This window comes from Staurois parvus, unplaced genomic scaffold (assembly GCF_062004578.1).
Source record: "Staurois parvus isolate SC_StPar_1 unplaced genomic scaffold, SC_StPar_1.0 ptg000840l, whole genome shotgun sequence".
Taxonomy (NCBI): Eukaryota; Metazoa; Chordata; class Amphibia; order Anura; family Ranidae; genus Staurois; species Staurois parvus.
Window position 1 is genome coordinate 137,602 of NW_028318636.1, and position 19,241 is coordinate 156,842.

Sequence of the window (19,241 nt, forward strand, 5' to 3'; positions counted from 1 at the left end):
CAAAACAAAAAATGAAAGGTCGCAGTGACAGACCAGGTAAGCCATGATCCAGGCTGTGGGAAACCCCAGTTCAAGACGCAGTAGATTTAGTTCCTGATAGACAGCCTGAGATCATGCATCTCTCAAAACAAGCTGGCAGTGACAGTTCCCATATTTCTATTCTTGCTGGTTCCATTATTACTGATTGATTGGGATATGGACTATAGACTCAAGACTATGGACTCCAGCTCATGATTCTGTCAATCACTGATTATTTATTACAAAGGTAATGACAGTACATAAATAAAAGATGTGACATCAAAATAGAGAGAACACTTTTTTAGAGAATACAAACCTCATTGGAATTTAGATGAAAAGCACTCACAAAATAAATACCAGAATAAATTGTTTAAAACACATATCTCCTTTTTCATAATAATATACAAGGAGTCTATAGAATTTATACTGAGGCACACATTCCAACAAAAGGACACTAGCAAGCAAGGCACACCCTTTTTTCCTTCAATGACAAGGCACAATTACAAACCAAAATGAAAAAAATCTTTTTTACACACATGCACACATAATACTTTCAACAGTTATTTCATGTACAGCTTTCTCCAATTCACATGGACTATTACCATTCAATTGAAAAGGGTAATAAAATTCTGAGATTGCACTTCAGTGGGAGTTAGTCATTATTAAGAATTTCTCCCATATTTATATAAATCCTAGTTGTTGCGATTGCTTTTCACGACATAAAGCCCTCTATGAGCCCCCTAGAACAAGTAGGTATACTGTGGTTTCTGCTCTTTGCTAAGACTTGTGCAAGTTTTATAATGACTGACAGGTTTATTTTAGGTAAAACAGTATGATGAGGGAGAATACTGCTAATATGTGGAAACCTGTTTTTTTTTTTTAATTTATAATATTTTGACAGCATGTTTTGGTCAAGTAGCAGAGCAGTAGAATTAAAGCTGGCCACAGATGGATCGGATCTAGGCCAGTTAAGCAGGGACCAGCCAAGATCTCATCCACCTATGGGCAGGCTGATTGTACCCAAGTCGATCCATTAATCAACTTGAGTACAACCAGCCTGTTAGATTTTTAGCATTCGATTACTGCCTGTGGCTATAGCCACTGGCAGTAATTGTATTCTGCCAGCAGGGAAAGCTCAACCACCAACGACCCCCCCTCCTTCCCTGCTGGCAGAATACAATAGAGCTGCGGAAGTCATTCTCCCATCAACACTGACTGGAGAATTGACAAAATGGGTTACACCTCTGCAATAATTTCCAAAAACAAGGCAAGAGTCCTCATGCTAGAAAGTGATAGATGCAATACAGTGTGTATAAACAGGTTTTTACTCTTTTTAAAAAAAGCAGAGGCACAACTTAAATATGATATTTGCTCTTGTTTACATAAGCTAGCAAAAAAAAAAAAAGCTCAAACCTAATTATTTAAATTTAGTCATACTCACTGAACAACATTTAATAGGAACTTACTGTATTTGCTGCTATATGAGATTTCTTGATAAGTTATGATTCAAGATTTGACTATGCCAGTGAAAAGAGGCACAAGGATAATCATCATCATTCTGTAGTACTGAAAAACAGTACCTTTTATTCCTTAGCAGCACCCTTCCAAACCGATACCTTCACCTGTTAAGTGATTAGAGAAGCCTTTCTCAACCTTTTCAACACAGGGGAACCCTTGAAATAACCTTCCAATTTCAGGGAACCCGACAAAAATTACTATATCTACAACTCATTATACATTAGTGTAATGGTCAGTGGGAACAATGCTCCTTATGCTTGTGTTCATTGGGAACAATTACACCCTGACAGATAGCTAAAAACATCAACGCCTCATTGCTCAAGGAACCCCTAGCAATCTCTAGAGAAACCCTAGGGTTCCATGGAACCCTGGATTAGAGCTTATGACCTCTATCAGGTACTGCCATTTCAGTCCCACCAGGACAGAGACTGATGGAAATCCAGTTTTACAGTTGTCACCAGAACAAGAATAGAGGAAATACTTCAAATTGGGACACCTGTTCCAGTGACAACTTTATAAGTGGCAATTTCCTTTGTAGAGATTTCTTCTCACTTCCTGTTCTGTCTTTAGGGTAGAAAGTGAAGGGAAACAGCCGAACAGGGATAAAACATTAAAATATACACAGTATCTAAGAAATAATAAAACAATTTAGCAATAAATACATTTAAATGGTGAACTAGCCATTTTAACATTTTTGGAGAAATAAACAGCTTAAAGCGTATGTGTGGGTTTTCACTAGAAGGCAGCAAAAAAGGTCCCACAATGTTCCTGGTAGCTAGAGAAATGTATTTTTTTCCCTTGGCTTTAGTTATATGAACCAGTGGTACTTTGTGTCTAGAACAATAATGTGACTTAGTTATGCTTATATGTGTCCTAGTGAATAATGTGAATGTTAATAAAAACAGCAAACTAATCATTTTAGAAAATGGGATTGGGGGATATTTCATCTACCTTTTCGATTTTTTGCATGTCCTTTGCTATAAAACCACATACACACTTTAAAGTGTAAGTGTAGGCATACAGTTAAACACAAAGCAGAAATGCTTATGTGTGAACTGTCTTGCCTGCTGAAAAAACTGTAGTCCCGTTCAACTTTTTATCTATATGAAATTAAACTATTTTTTTCTCCTCTCAAGGCAATGCAGTTGGATCAAGACTGCAACTACATACAGAAAGAACAGCAGCTGTACTGCACTGCTCCAATCAGCACATTCCATTTTTTTTGCAGCCCTTTGCAATATGTTAAAGCCCGATTGGCTTACAAAGCTGTCCCTTCCTTTACCAGTCTGAAAGCTGATGTACAATGACAGGTTGAGGTACTATTCAAAATACATTTAAGTATTTTTTTTAAATAATAATAATGGTATTATATCTGCCAAAACTTACACTTTAACAAATTCTAATGACTCCTCGCCCATTCATTTCTTCTAACTTTTATCGACTAGCTGAAAAGTTGTTCATACATACAGTACATCTTGATATATACATAATTTCAAACCAGACAATTAAATATAAAATTAACATCATTTCCATGGTGGTCGTTCTGTAATTGAACCTCTCCTAGCAGTAAGTCTCCCTGAGCAGCTTGCAGATCGAATGGTGTTCTTTTCAGATGAGCTACAGCGACCCTTTGCACTGGGTGAAGGACCTGCCACAGAGGGGCATCCTCCAGAATCAGAGTCACTGTCTGGTGGTTTCCAGAAGTCTCCTTTCATCTTCTGTGTCTCCAAAGATCTGCTTCCATTATCTTGAGGGTGTACAGCCTTGAGTGGAATTTGTTTGGTATTTGGCTTGGAGCTCTGTGGCCATACTACTGGAGGTGGGCTCCAGAGTAGGGGACGAATCCGGACAGTATCTTCTTTTTTTACCCATGGTGCTTCCCAACTACATTCTTCCACCTTTGGCCCAAACAGTGACTCATCACAATATGATGGTGAGCGGCTCTTTACTCTGAATAAAAGGGAAATACAATAAAAGGCAAACATACATTAGTGCTCATATTGATTGCCAGCCCCATTCCAAACTGTTGTTTTAGCATTCAACCTTTAATTATTATATCTACAGTTGTGGCCAAAATTATTCAACCCCCACTGAAATTGAGTGTTTTGGCCAGTTTGACATTGCTTTTGATCATTCAGTCATCTTGCTTACATTTACATTAAAGAGGCACTTGTAGGTCAGACAAATATAACATAACAGTTATAATGAAATAACCACAAATGTCTTTTCTGTGCTCACAGCATTATCAGTTTTATTCAACCCCCAAGTGACATTCAATCTTAGTACTTAGTACAGCATCCTTTTACAGTTATAACAGCTTTTAAACGTGAAGCATAGCTTGACACAAGTGTCTTGCAGCGATCTACGGGTATCTTCGCCCATTCTTCATGGGCAAAGGCCTCCAGTTCAGTCACATTCTTAGGCTTGCGCACTGCAACTGCTTTCTTTAAGTCCCACCAGAGGTTCTCAATCGGATTTAAGTCTGGTGACTGCGATGGCCACTCCAAAATGTTCCAGCCTTTCCTCTGCAACCATGCTCTAGTGGACTTGGAGGTATGCTTGGGATCATTGTCCTGTTGAAAGGTCCAACGTCTCCCAAGCCTCAGGTGTGTGACGGACTGCATCACGTTTCCATCCAATATCTCCTGGTACTGAAGAGAATTCATGGTACCTTGCACACGCTGAAGCTTCCCTGTACCTGCAGAAGCAAAACAGCCCCAAAGCATGATTGACCCTCCACCATGCTTCACAGTAGGCAAGGTGTTCTTTTCATCATAGGCCTTGTTCTTCCTCCTCCAAACATAGCGTTGATCCATGGGCCCAAACAGTTCTAATTTTGTTTCATCAGTCCACAGAACACTATCCCACAACTTTTGTGGTTTGTCCACATGGCTTTTGGCATACTGCAGTCGACTCTTCTTATTCTTTGGAGACAGCAAGGGGGTACGCCTGGGAGTTCTGGCACGGAGGCCTTCATTACGCAGTGTGCGTCTTATTGTCTGGGCTGAAACTTCTGTACCCACATCTGACAAATCTTTTCTCAGTTCCTCAGCAGTCACACGGGGACTTCTCTCCACTCTACGCTTCAGGTAGCGCACAGCAGTCGAAGTCAGCATCTTCTTTCTGCCACGACCAGGTAGCGTTTCAACAGTGCCCTTTGCCTTGAATTTGCGAATGATGCTTCCTAAGGTGTCTCTTGGTATGTTTAACATCTTTGCAATCTTCTTATAGCCATTGCCCTTCCTGTGAAGAGAAATCACCTCTTCTCTTGTCTTCCTGGACCATTCTCTTGCCTTCACCATGTTTGTAACCACACCAGTAAATGTCTAGAAGGAGCTGAGTATCACAGTCATTTTAAAGCTGCCTAATTGGTGCTTATTATGCTTGATTGCTGCTCGGTGACATCCACAGGTGTTTTCAATACCTGATGGAAAGCACCTGTATGAACCTCTGTTCTTCAGAGTGGTAGTCTTTAAGGGGTTGAATAATTGTGGCAATGAAGAAACCACATAAGAACCATTTACTACTGTATTACATAAACAATTGATGTCATTTTAGTTGCATTTGGGTAGTTACAACGTCCTTGTAGGATTTGATTCTGAATACAATTCCAAATGTACACTATAGTCCCTAAACCCCTTTACAGCATTGGGGGTTGAATAATTTTGGCCACAACTGTATGCAAGCTGAATTCTGAAATATTTACATTTCCCCTTTTTAACTTATTTTATCTAGGAGAAGGTGAACGTCTCCCCTTCAAAGGCACTTGTCAGTTTAACTAGCCACCGTTTACAAAATCCTAATGGGTCACATTGAGAGGTTTGTACTGCGCTCAGTAAAAACAGCCAACCATAAGTGCTTACAGTGGAACTCCAGCTTCAGAGCAGATCTCCATAAGTGTAGGCAAAGGGCAAAACACAAGGAGGCTTTGGATTTTCAGTCTTAGCCTGTACTTGGAGTTTCAGAGGGTCAGACATCAATTGAAATCTGACAATTGCTGCCCCTTAATTCCCTGACTCCATCTATTACACACACACGGGAAGCCGAGAGCCCTAAGCCTCTAACTGTTTCAGCAATAGCAGTTTTCATATTTCTATCTTGATCTTTTGAACTACTGCAGTTGAAGCCCTGTTGCTCTGAAACAGTTACAATGAGAAGCACCTAGTTGTTGTCTTGGGAACTGGTTGTTGAAAAGGAGAAGGTGCCCAGTATAGTCCAAGTTATAACAAACCATATTGGCCCCCCATTGTAGACATTTATTTTCTGCCTTCTACACAGCTAATAAGGCAGTACTAGGAGCTATTATGATATCAAAACTTTTAGGTAACCACTAGTAGCCATATATTTCCTAAATCCTAAAGAGACAAATTCTTGCTATCACAATGTTTCTTGCTCTGTAGATTATTACATTGAAGGGGAAATGCCTACCTATAATGTATTTTCTTTCGTGGTGTCCCTGGCGGGGTGCAGCTAGTCCTGCTAATGGTACGAACTTTAGACTCCTTTTCCGCTTCTGGGTGCCATGAAAATGATACTTGACCTGGAGAACCTGTGGTCCACTGAAGGGCTGGATCTACTTTGCCCCCAAATCTGCCAAAGAGGGTCTCATCCACAAAGGAATTAGCAGCTTTAAATCTATATACACTTCTAGCCTTTCTTGGAGGAAATGAGGTACGATGTCCCGTGATGGAGAGGTCCAGAGACATATCCACAAAGAACATAAAACAAAGCCAGAGGACCTAAAAATGGTACATAGAAGGTCAAGATTATCATCATAATTCATACCTCTAATAGGTCTGATTCAGAGTAATCTGCAATTCTGCACATTTTGTCTACACATTTAGTGCATTATTATGTAACATAAAATTAAAATAATTTCTATGAATTATCAGTCAAAATAATAGAATAAACAACATCAAATCAGAAACAGTGCACCAGGTAAACAATTAGATAGAATATATTAAATATCCAAGGATACATCCTGCAATTCCTCTACCTGAACACTTGAATGTAAAATCTTCAGGCTTTAATAAAATTGCAAATTGTCATATTTATGAATGACTTGGGCCACATGTACATGCCGTATAGTGTGCAGAGCCTGTGTAATCACTTTCCATGGACTTGCAGCTGCTGCATAGAGGCCCATTGAGATGAATTAGAGGTTTTCAGAGCATACAGCCATATACATGCAGGTGCAATACACAATCCCTGGTGCATAACTACATGCAGCCCTATCTTTTCATTTATCTCAATGGATGGCTGTACTCAGCAGCTGAGGGCCCCAGGAAAGTGATTATGAAGGCTCTTAGTGCCGTATAGCCCCTATATGGCTGTGTGCATGCTGTCTTATTGTTGTCCTCTTTTTTTCCGTATATTTGAATCTGACACTTCAACTTAAAGTGGAACTTCACTCTCTATATCAACATTGACTATTTTTAATCCTTATGCTGCTAGCATTAGTAAACAGACAGGAAGGTATCTCATATTTACTTTTTTTTTTATATTCTTTACTTCCTTGTTTCCATGCCTAGGCAAATGATGTCATGCATCCCAGGAGTCTTCAGGAGGGGGATGGATTATCTCTGCTAAGCACACCCTCCTGCCTGATCTATGGGTAGATGGATTCAAGGAAGGAAATGATACATGAATCATCTGCCCTTGCTCAAGATGGCCACAGCCATAAATGCTAAGGGTGTTTTACAATGTGATTTCTAAGCAAAATAAAACATGGAGACATGGGTGGATGGGGGAATTTGCCTGGAAAAATAAAAATGAATTAAATTATTATTATTATACAGTATTTATATAGCGCCAAAAGGTTTGCTCAGCACTGTACATTATAGTGGGGGACAGTACATGAGACAATACAGTAACAATACAATACACGAGGGGTTCGAGGGCCCTGCTCTTTCGAGCTTACAATCTAGGAGGGAGGGGATAGTGGCACAGGAGGAAGTGGCTGTGGGGAATGGAGGGGTAAGAGGAGATCAGCTGTTAGGTGAGGGTGGGGTAGGCTTCCCTGAAGAGATGGGTTTTCAGGGTGCGCCTAAAGGTGAGGAGGGTAGGTGACAGTCTGATGGATTGGGGTAGTGAGTTCAGCACTTTAAGTTTGTAGTGCTTAGATACAATGTAGTTCCACTTTGACATTTCCTGTCCTGGTAACTGACTGACCATATACAATTAGGACAATTTACTAAAGAAGTTGAGAAGCTTTGCACAAATTGTAAAAATATTCACTTCAATTATCCAATTAAGTGAAAAGCAAATTATATTTCACATAACCACAGAAGATTTACCCCCCTTCATGACCAGAAATGTTTTGTGATATGGCGCTGTGTTACTTTAACTGACAATTGCGCGGTCATGCAACACTGTACATAAATGAAATGTATGTCATTTTTTTCCCACAAATAGTGCTTTCTTTTGGTGGTATTTGTTCACCTCTCCGTTTTTATTTTTTGCACTATAAACAAAAAAATACTAACAATTTTGAAAAAAACCCTATATTTTTTACTATAAAACATATCCAATTGAAAAAAATAAAGCTCCTTCATAAATTTAGGCTAAAATGTATTCTGCTACGTCTTTGCTAAAAAAAAAAAAAAATCCCAATATATGTATATTATTTGGTTTATGTGAACGTTATAGCGTCTACATACTGAAATTTGTATTTACTTATTTTTTTTATACTAGTAATGGCGGCGATCAACAACTTATAGCAGGACTGCGGCGGGCATTCTGACACTGGGTGGGAACTAACTGCCACTGACATCCCCAGTGACACTAATACAGTGATCATTGCTAATAAAAAGCACTGACACTGTACTAATGACACTGGGCAGGAGGGGTTAACATCTGGGGCAATCAAAGGGTTAACTGTATGCTGTTTATGTTTTGCTTTGAAAAGTGTGTTTTTATTAAGGGGACCTGCTGCTTTTTATCTCTCTGCTGTGCAGAGAGATAGGAAGCAGCACATCCATGCTGACAGGAGAGAGATCTGTGTTGTTTACACACAGATATCTCCCCTCTTAGCTTCACCGAAGATCACCGAGTCACTGACAATCTCAGGAACCAATTGTAGCGTGGGTAGAGTGGCACACGTGCACCACCTACCTGGAAATGCAAAATCACGTATAATTATGTGATTTTGCACAACGCGGCCACCCTGTAGCAGTACATCTGCTATGGGGCTGTCATCAAGTGGTTAATACGTCTACATGATTGGACACGTTAGGTGAATAATCGCTGCTTATTATGTGAAGATTCTCAGCACCTCTTAGTACAAATCAACTGCCTTCCAATTGCTAAACATGCTTAACAATATCAAATACCAGAGCCCTGTAGTTAAAGTAAGCCTGTTGTGTCCACAAAGTGTATAAATCGCCATTGCAGATTATTATTATACAGTATTTATAAAGCGCCGATAGTTCGCTCAGCGCTGTACATTACAAACGGGGACAGAACATGTGACAGAACAATAGCAATACAATGCAAAACATGAGGGGATTGAGGGCCCTGCTCTTTCGAGCTTACAATCTAGGAGGGAGGGGATGGTGGCACAGGAGGAGATAGCTGTGGGGGATGGAGTGGTAGGAAGAGTGGATGAGGTTGGCAGGTTAGCAGGGGGTGGGGTAGGCTTCCCTAAAGAGATGGGTTTTCAGGGTGCGCCTAAAGGAGAGGAGAGTAGGTGATAATCTGATGGGTTGGGGCAGGGAGTTCCAGAGGATGGGTGACACCCTGGAGAAGTCCTGGAGGTGGGCATGGGAAAAGGAGACCAGGGAACTAGAGAGAAGGAGGTCTTGTGAGGAGCGGAGTGTGCGTGTTGGGTGGTACTTGGATATTAGGTCAGTGATGTAGTTCGGGGCAGTATGGTGGACAGCTTTGTACGTCAGTGTTAGGATTTTGAATTTGACCGTTGCGCAATCGGAAGACTGTGGAGGGATTGGCAGAGGGGGGTGGCGTAAACAGAGCGGTTGGAAAGGTGAATGAGTCTGGCTGCCGTATTCAGGACCGACTGAAGCGGGGATACCCAGCGGCGAGGCAGGCCAGTAAGAAGGGAGTTGCAGTAATCGAGTCGTGATATGATGAGGGAGTGGAAGAGCTGTTTAGTGGTTTCATAAATTACATGGTACTTTGCATGCCTGTAAGTTCATGAGGTCATCTTAAGATTGGTTCCTTTGTGTCTGTGGAAGACCCTGGATCCTAGAACTAGGTTATATACATGGGGTTAACATCTCTTCACGTAGAAATTAAAGTGGACCTTACACCCAAATACAACATTCACTTCTTAAACACTAGCCTTCTTCCAATGTCAAAACACCACAAATCACTTTAAATAAAATACAAACTTTGGGGTTAAGCTAATAGTAGTAAGTCACATTCAACTGAATATGTTCTATAATATTGAAGATTTTTCGGAACTTATCCAAGCCACATTTTCAGTTCTAAGTAGTGGTGCACCAAAAAGAAAATTCTGGACTGAAACCAAAAATTCAGAATGCACTTGGCTGAAAACAAACCGAAATGGACAGCTTTTTATATATTATATTTTTACATATACAGTCAGGTCCATAAATATTGGGACATCGACACAATTCTAACATTTTTGGTTCTATACACCACCACAATGGATTTGAAATGAAACAAACAAGATGTGCTTTAAGTGCAGGCTGTCAGATTTAATTTGAGCATATTTACATTCAAATCAGGTGAACGGTGTAGGAATTACAACCGTTTGCATATGTGCCTCCCACTTGTTAAGGGACCAAAAGTAATGGGACAGAATAATAATCATAAATCAAACTTTCACTTTTTAATACTTGGTTGCAAATCCTTTGCAGTCAATTACAGCCTGAAGTCTGGAACGCATAAACATCACCAGACGCTGGGTTTCATTGCTCTGCCAGGCCTCTACTGCAACTCTCTTCAGTTCCTGCTTGTTCTTGGGGCATTTTCCCTTCAGTTTTGTCTTCAGCAAGTGAAATGCATGCTCAATCGGATTCAGGTCAGGTGATTGACTTGGCCATTGCATAACATTCTACTTCTTTCCCTTAAAAAACTCTTTGGTTTCTTTTGCAGTATGCTTTGGGTCATTGTCCATCTGCACTGTGAAGCGGCGTCCAATGAGTTCTGAAGCATTTGGCTGAATATGAGCAGATAATATTGCCCGAAACACTTCAGAATTCATCCTGCTGCTTTTGTCAGCAGTCACATCATCAATAAATACAAGAGAACCAGTTCCATTGGCAGCCATACATGCCCACGCCATGACACTACCACCACCATGCTTCACTGATGAGGTGGTATGCTTAGGATCATGAGCAGTTCCTTTCCTTCTCCATACTCTTCTCTTCCCATCACTCTGGTACACGTTGATCTTGGTCTCATCTGTCCATAGGATGTTGTTCCAGAACTGTGAAGGCTTTTTTAGATGTCGTTTGGCAAACTCTAATCTGGCCTTCCTGTTTTTGAGGCTCACCAATGGTTTACATCTTGTGGTGAACCCTCTGTATTCACTCTGGTGAAGTCTTCTCTTGATTGTTGACTTTGACACACATACACCTACCTCCTGGAGAGTGTTCTTGATCTGGCCAACTGTTGTGAAGGGTGTTTTCTTCACCGGGGAAAGAATTCTTCGGTCAGCCACCACAGTTGTTTTCTGTGGTCTTCCGGGTCTTTTGATGTTGCTGAGCTCACCGGTGCGTTCCTTCTTTTTAAGAATGTTCCAAACAGTTGTTTTGGCCACGCCTAATGTTTTTGCTATCTCTCTGATGGGTTTGTTTTGTTTTTTCAGCCTAATGATGGCTTGCTTCACTGATAGTGACAGCTCTTTGGATCTCATCTTGAGAGTTGACAGCAACAGATTCCAAATGCAAATAGCACACTTGAAATAAACTCTGGACCTTTTATCTGCTCATTGTAATTGGGATAATGAGGGAATAACACACACCTGGCCATGGAACAGCTGAGAAGCCAACTGTCCCATTACTTTTGGTCCCTTAACAAGTGGGAGGCACATATGCAAACTGTTGTAATTCCTACACTGTTCACCTGATTTGGATGTAAATACCCTCACATTAAAGCTGACAGTCTGCAGTTAAAGCACATCTTGTTTGTTTCATTTCAAATCCATTGTGGCGGTGTACAGAGCCAAAAATGATAGAATTGTGTCAATGTCCCAATATTTATGGACCTGACTGTATAATTGTATTATATTTGACTTTTCAATTAATATGAAATTAAATGAATATGAATCTAGAAAATACAATCTAGTAACGTAAAATAACTTTTAATGAAAGTAACACACAAAAATTGAACAGAAAAATAAAATGAAATATATATAGAATTAAAAAACTTGAATAGAGGCATTTTTGCATTGAGATTAATAGGCAGAAATTATGAATTGAAGTCGACATGATTTTGCATTGAAGTCAATAGGGGGCGTTTTTGCATTGAAGTCAATGGAATGCGATTTTGCACTGAAATCAATGGGATGTGATTTTGCATTGAAGTCAGAAGGGAGCGTTTTTGTATTGATGCTAATGGAACGTAATTTTGCATTGAAATCAAATGGATGTGATTTTGCATTGAAGTCAGAAGGGAGCATTTTTGTATTGATGGCAATGGAACGTGATTTTGCATTGAAATCAATGGCAAGCGATTTTGCATTTACGTCAATAGGGGGTGTTTTTGCATTGAAGATAATGGGACACGACTGCATTGAAGTCAAAAGGACACGATTGTTCATTGAAGTCAATGGAACACAATTTTGCATGGAAGTCAGTTATCATTATGGCAATTTTTTTATTTTTTAATTGCCAAAATGCTGATAACCCTATTTTCGGTTGATAATTTTCAGTGGCCGATAAACCGATGCATCACTAGCTCTAAGGCCTCGTTCACACTGGGCTTACTAAAGTTACACCTGTGGAGGGAAGTATGGAACTCATTAGGGATGCTAGTGACCTAGTGATGATCCTGGTCTGAACTCGTGAGCGAGCTTGTCAGGAAGCTATCACCTGTTCTGGGTCAAGTATCTACGGCCAGGGCATTCCCCTCTCTATACGGATACAGAGGGCATGTATATGTGCAGCTGTGGGGTGAGCAATGCCCTGGCCATAGATCACGGGTGTCAAACTGATGGCCCTCCAGCTGTTGCCAAACTACAAGTCTCATGAGGCATTGCAAGATTGACAGTTACATGCATTACTCCCAAAGGCAGAGGCATGATGGGACTTGTAGTTTCGCAACAGCTGGAGGGCCGCCAGTTTGACACCCCTGCCATAGATGATTGGCCCAGTACAGGTTACAGCTTCTTGACAAGCTTACTCAAATGAGTTCTGAACAGGCTCATCACTAGCGCTCATGGTGACATGACAGCTGTTCTCTGCACCCTGACTGTAACACCAGGCTTCCTTGCTGAGGCACCATTAGGAGGTGTGTCCATGACACCCTAACTCACAGGAAGTAGGCTAAATTACATCCAGAACTGGCACTGAATCACAGAGAAGCAAATCTGTATTGGACAGTCCTGAGCAGAAGGTGAGTACTGCAGTGAAAATTGCTGTTTCAACAAGCGCTGGGCTATTTATTATTTTCTTTTTGCAAACTTGGGGTCAAACTTTAGAGTTTAGTTTACTCAAGGCTAGGTTCATATACAGGTGAAACTCGAAAAATTAGAATATCGTGCAAAAGTTCATTTATTTCAGTAATACAACTTAAAAGGTGAAACTAATATATGAGATAGACTCATTACATGCAAAGCAAGATAGTTCAAGACGTGATTTGTCATAATTGTGATGATTATGGCTTACAGCTCATGAAAACCCCAAATCCACAATCTCAGAAAATGAGAATATTACATGCAATCAATAAAACAAGGATTGTACAGAGAACAATATCAGACCTCTGAAAAGTATAAGCATGCATATGTACTCAGTACTTGGTTTGGGCCCCTTTTGCAGCAATTACTGCCTCAATGCAGCGTGGCATGAAAGCTATCAGCCTGTGACACTGCTGAGGTGTTATGGAAGACCAGGATGCTTCAATAGCGGCCTTCAGCTCTTCTGCATTGTTCGGTCTCATGTCTCTCATCTTTCTCTTGGCAATGCCCCATATATTCTCTAAGGGGGTTCAATTCAGGCTAGTTTGCTGGCCAATCAAGCACAGTAATCCCACGGTCATTGAACCAGGTTTTGGTGCTTTTGGCAGTGTAGGCAGGTGCCAAGTCCTCCTGGAAAATGAAGTCAGCATCCCCATAAAGCTCGTCTGCGGAAGGAAGCATGAAGTGCTTCAAAATCTCCTGGTAGATGGCTGCGTTGACCCTGGACTTAATAAAGCACAGGGGACCAACACCAGCAGATGACATGGCTCCCCAAATCAACACAGACTGTGGAAACTTCACACTGGACTTCAAGCATCTTGCAGTGTGTGCCTCTCCATTCTTCCTCCATACTCTGGGTCCTTGGTTTCCAAATGAGATGCAAAAGTTGCTCTCATCAGAAAAGAGGACTTTGGACCACTGAGCAACAGACCAGGTCTGTTTTTCTTTAGCCCAGGTAAGACGCTTCTGAAGTTGTTTGTTGTTCAGGAGTGGCTTGACAAGAGGAATACGACATTTGAAGCCCATGTCCAGGATCCATCTGTGTGTGGTGGCTCTTGATGCACTGACTCTAGCCTCAGTCCACTCCTTGTGAAAGTCCCCAACACTTTTGAATGGCCTTTTCCTGACAATCTTCTCCAGGCTGCGGTCATCCGTGCTGCTTGTGCACCTTTTTCTTCCACACTTTTCCCTTCCACATAACTTTCTATTAATGTGCTTTGATACAGCACTTTGGGAACATCCAACTTCTTTTGCAATTACCTTTTGAGGCTTTCCCTCCATATGGAGGGTGTCAATGATGGTTTTCTGCACAACTGTCAGGTCAGCAGTCTTTCCCATGATTGTGATTCCTACTGAACCAGACTGAGAGACCATTTAAAGGCTCAGGAACCCTTTGCAGGTGTTATGGCTTAATTAGCTGATTAGAGTTGGACACTTTGAGCCTAGAATATTGCACCTTTTCACAATATTCTAATTTTCTGAGATTGTGGATTTGGGGTTTTCATGAGCTGTAAGCCATAATCATCACAATTATGACAAATCACGGCTTGAACTATCTTGCTTTGCATGTAATGAGTCTATCTCATATATTAGTTTCACCTTTTAAGTTGCATTACTGAAATAGATGAGCTTTTGCACGATATTCAAATTTTTCAAGTTTCACCTGTATATGCATGTGCAGTTGGTACGTTTTTGATGCATGTTTTCTGGCGCTATTGCATTTTTGCATGCATGTTTTTGATGCCTTTTGCATTTTTTGGGCAGTGTTGATTTTGCAAGGAGGACATATCTGTTGAAAAACAAGAAAAACACACCAAAAACGCAAGAACATTGCTGCATGTATAAAAAAAAGTCCCTCCACCTCCCCCAAAAAACACATTGCAGGAAACTGCATAGATGTGAACGGGAGCCATAGAAAATATGGTTACATGGATTTCTGTGGATCTGCAAACGTAGTAAAAAAATGCACAGATGTGAGCCTAGCCTTAGGGCCAATTCAGGAGAGGAGCTGAAGAGCAGAAAGAATGGTGAACGGTCCTAAATGCTAGATGGGTCTAGCGTAGGGTTGCCCCCTCATCCCTTTAAAACCAAACACATACTAATTACACAGATTCTGAGGCTAGTTTATTGCAGATAAGGCACTGAGTTTGAAGTGTTACTAAACCCACAACAGTAAAATCAGTCTGTATATGCAGGAAAGCATGCTTGTTATACTCACTGTGGAACCTAAGGGGTTAATCCTCTGCATTTAGTAAAAAGGCTGTTTGATCCTGACTTCTCTGATTCTCCCCTTCTTCAACTGTCCCCAATCCATCTGCTGATAGTACAGAGCTCTAGGAGTCAGTCTGCAGATGCTCAGTTTGGTGTGTATTGCTAGGTAGTTTTTTTTTTGTTTGGGAGAATGCATGTGATCAACACATGGCCCATCAGTGCTGTCCAGACAGAGGGTCAGGTGTTATGCAGCCTCATAGGACAATCAGGGATAAATGAAAACTCCTCTTACAAGCTTTAACCAGTGCTCTGCTGGACACTGATAGAAGTCACAAGACTGCTATATACTGCTAATGAGAAAAGGTATTTAGTAATTTATATTTACTAAACAAAATAGCATTTTCATGTTCTGTATACTGTGAAAGACGAGATATTGTGAATGCAGGGGCATGGATTTAGTAACACTTTAATTACCATCTTAAAGTGTTAACAAACCCAGGACCCTGCATTCACTATATCTCATCTTTCACAGTACACAAAACATGGAAATGCTATTTTGTTTAGTAAATATAAACTGCTAAATACCTTTTCTCATCAGCAGTATATAGCAGTCTTGTGACTTCTATCAGTGTCCAGCACAGAACATGTTAAAGTTTGTAGAAGGAGTTTTCATTTTGCTCTAGGAGGATACAGACCTCTCTCTGCACAGTGTTGATTGGCCCTGTGCTGATCACATGCACTCTCCCAAGAAAAAAAAAACCTCTTTAGCAATACACACTAAACTAAGCATGTTCAGAGTGACTCCACATGATATGTCTTATCAGGAGATAAGAGGGGGACACTGGAAGAAGGGGAGGATCAGAAAAGTCGGAATCAAACAGCGTTTTTACACAATGCAGAGGATTAACCCCTAAGGTTCCACAGGGAGTATAACAAGCATTCTTTACTGCATATACAGACTGATTTTACTGGTGTGGGTTTCGTAACACTTTAATCAGCCACAGAACCTGTGTAATTAATATGTGTTTGGTTTTAAAGGGATGAGGTGGAAGCCCTAGTGTCTAGCGTTTGAGTGTTAATGCATTCTAATGGCCAGAATAAATGAATAACTTTACTTAACGCTAGACGCACCTAAACGTGTGCAATACGTGGCTTTTACTGGTTTTTTCAAAGCATCATTTTCCTTCCAGGAGCTGTGGTGTCAGGAAGGCTTTTATAGACATCTCCTGTGCACGAGGTCCAAGTCTAGGTTCACACATAAGCGTTTTCTGCTGTGTGTTGTAGAAACGCACAGCAGTCCATTTCACATGATTTCCTATGGGACAGGTTCACATCTTCGTGTTTTCACCTGGTGCATTTTTTTGGACAGGGTCAGGGACTTTTTTAAACATTGTGTTTTTGGTTCTATAGAATTCAATGAAAACGCTGCAGAAAAACATGTAGTGCATTTTTGATGCGTTTTAATCTGCTTAGCAACAAGTTGAAAATTAAAAACGCAGCAAAAACAAAAAACGGACTGCAAAATGCACTGCAGAAACAGATCAAATGCAAACTGCATAGATGTGAACGTAGCCTAAAAGTACCCCTCCCCGGCCTTTCTTTCCTCCCCCACCAATCTGACCAGCACTAACAGGCACGAGGGAGGATGTGATTGGCCCAGCTCTGTGATTGGAGTAGGTTGAGTCCTGGGCTCTGTGTAAGCTCTGACTAGAGCTCACACAGTGAATGTATTCCTTTCCATTGACAACACACGGGTTCACTGCTAGGTTTCCCACTGAGATGATGTCTCTCAGCCAGGGAACAGAGGCCTGCTATTATGGTGGAGACATTCTGCACCCTCAGCCTTTCCTGAATGGACATGCAGTTCTTGTAGTAGGAGGACACTGGGGGTCCCTGACAACCATGCAATCATCTGTAGCAGCATACTGTTACCGTCCAGCTCAGCTCCAGGCTCCCATAGTGACAACATAAACACCTCCCGCCCGGCACTACCCAATCACCCCGGGAGGGTCCTACTCCCTGCTTCTCCCTTCCTAAGACACACAAAGCCCCTCCGAGACCCCAGTACCCGGCTCTCATCCTCCTCACTCAGCTTTGGACTGACATTAGGAAGATAGGCGCGGCAGACAACATACCTAGAGAGGTCGGAAGAAACAACCTACCCCCGTGCTCTGAGCGCAAAGGTATGGTCCAGGAAGTCGGTCACACCATCACTTCCGGGTTGAGGAGAGACACGTGTGTGACCTGTCTGAGCTGAGGAGTCTCTGTGTTTTAGGGGGACCGTTGCTGTGTGGGACCGGCCAAGGCTGATTACTGAAGAGCAGAACTGTAGGCATGGCTCAGAAGAAGAAGAAGGGACACCGGGCACGGAAATCGGCTCAGGAGCGGGGGGGAGAGGAGAGCGACACCGGGGAGTTTGATGTCACCGCTGGGGTTCCCGAGCAGGATGGAGTGGTAAGAGCCTGGAAGTCAGGATCGTGTTAGGGGACTTGACTCAGACTTGTTCACATTGATCTGACCTCAGGGAGTTGTCTGCAACTCAGACAGGATGCATAGGAAATCTAACATATTCCACATACTGGGGCTAGACACGAAAATGGAACACTACATCATTAAGGTGTGAAAGTGACCACGTGTTTCATGTTAAAAGCAGAAATGATGTAACATTCTTTCTTCTGCTGTGTGATGAGACACCTAGATAACAGGTGCGAAGCCTCATTTTCGTTATCTGCATGCGCTGCTAGTAATACGGAGTCATGTCAGAGCTTACTGAGCTTCACAGAGGGCAAATTGTTGGTGCAGCTTAGCTGGGGCCTCTGTGACTGAAGTTGCCAATGTATTTGCCGTGTCACAAGGTACAATATCAAAGGTTATAACAACATATACGGTTTCTGTCAAAACGTCATCTGATGAGCATAACTGAGATCAACTGACCGAAAGGACATTGCGCAGGATTGAGATCTGGAAGAAAACAACTGCTGCAAAGTGACTGCAGAGCTCAATCTCAGTCTTCGAGGGAAACTGTATATGCCGTCATAACCTTTGATACTGTACCTCGTGACACGGCAAATAAAATGGCAACTGGTGCCATTTTATTTGCCATGTCACGAGGTGCAGTATCAAAAAGGTTATGACGGCATATACAGTTTCCCTCGAAGACTGAGATTGAGCTCTGCAGTCACTTTTTCAGCAGTTTTCTTATTCCAGCTCACAGTCCTGCACAATGTCCTTTTTGTCTCTTTCGGTCAGTTGACCATATCAACCGCGCTTATGCTTATCAGATGACAGTTTCCCGGAAACTGAATATGCTGTCATAACCTTTGATACTGTACCTTGCAACATGGCAGATACATTGGCAACTTCAGTCCCAGAGGCCCCAGCTAAGTGGGCATTAACAATTTGCCCTCTTTGAAGCTCAGTAAGCTCTGAAATGACTCCACATTACTAGCAGTGCATGCAATGAATGACGAAAGATTCCCACCTGTTAGCTAGGTGTCTCATCACACAGAAGCAAAAAAATGTCACATATATTCCGCTTTCAATGTGGAACATGTCACTTTCACACCTGCAAATAATGTAGTGGTTCTATATTTTTGTCTAACCCCTTTTATGTAGCCTTAGCTGTTTTGAGTTTTGTTTTGGATATCATAAGAAAAGTCTGTAAGTTTGTTTTACTGTTTGAGTCCCGTAGAGGAGCTTTCCCTTCACTTCCTGCTCAAGTAAGGGAATGCTGTACTTACCCAGTTTCACCATAGATGATCTCAGAAGTGTTTGGACAGGAGTCCAATTCCACCTGAGATATCCTGTCAGGAAGCTGTCAAAGTAGACAGCCAATCACAGGCTGCAAAGGCATGCCACTCCCCGCAGCTGTACATATACACCCCTGGTGTCC

The 19,241-nt window shown here is 41.6% G+C and overlaps 2 protein-coding genes across 3 annotated transcripts in view; one reads left to right on the forward strand and one right to left on the reverse strand.

Annotated features, from left to right (window-relative positions):
* Window positions 1-234: 234 nt before the first annotated feature.
* On the reverse strand, window positions 235-17,556 carry RITA1 (RBPJ interacting and tubulin associated 1). 2 transcript variants are annotated; one of them, XM_089655418.1, is made up of 3 exons: window positions 17,485-17,556; window positions 5,965-6,275; window positions 235-3,486 (listed from the first exon to the last, which is right to left on the reverse strand). In XM_089655418.1, the coding sequence occupies exons 2-3, from the start codon at window positions 6,255-6,257 to the stop codon at window positions 3,060-3,062; spliced, it is 720 nt and encodes a 239-aa protein (XP_089511544.1). In that variant the 5' UTR covers window positions 6,258-6,275; window positions 17,485-17,556; the 3' UTR covers window positions 235-3,059. The 2 variants fall into 2 exon arrangements, with proteins under 2 accessions (XP_089511544.1, XP_089511543.1); XM_089655417.1 differs by lacking the exon at window positions 17,485-17,556 and adding an exon at window positions 17,282-17,322.
* The window catches only part of DDX54 (DEAD-box helicase 54), a 33,125-nt gene continuing 31,434 nt past the window's right edge, over window positions 17,551-19,241 (forward strand). The window contains exon 1 of the mRNA XM_089655416.1: window positions 17,551-17,803. Coding sequence (XP_089511542.1) covers window positions 17,684-17,803 — 120 coding nt within the window. The 5' untranslated portion in view covers window positions 17,551-17,683. The remainder of the gene's footprint in view (window positions 17,804-19,241) is intronic.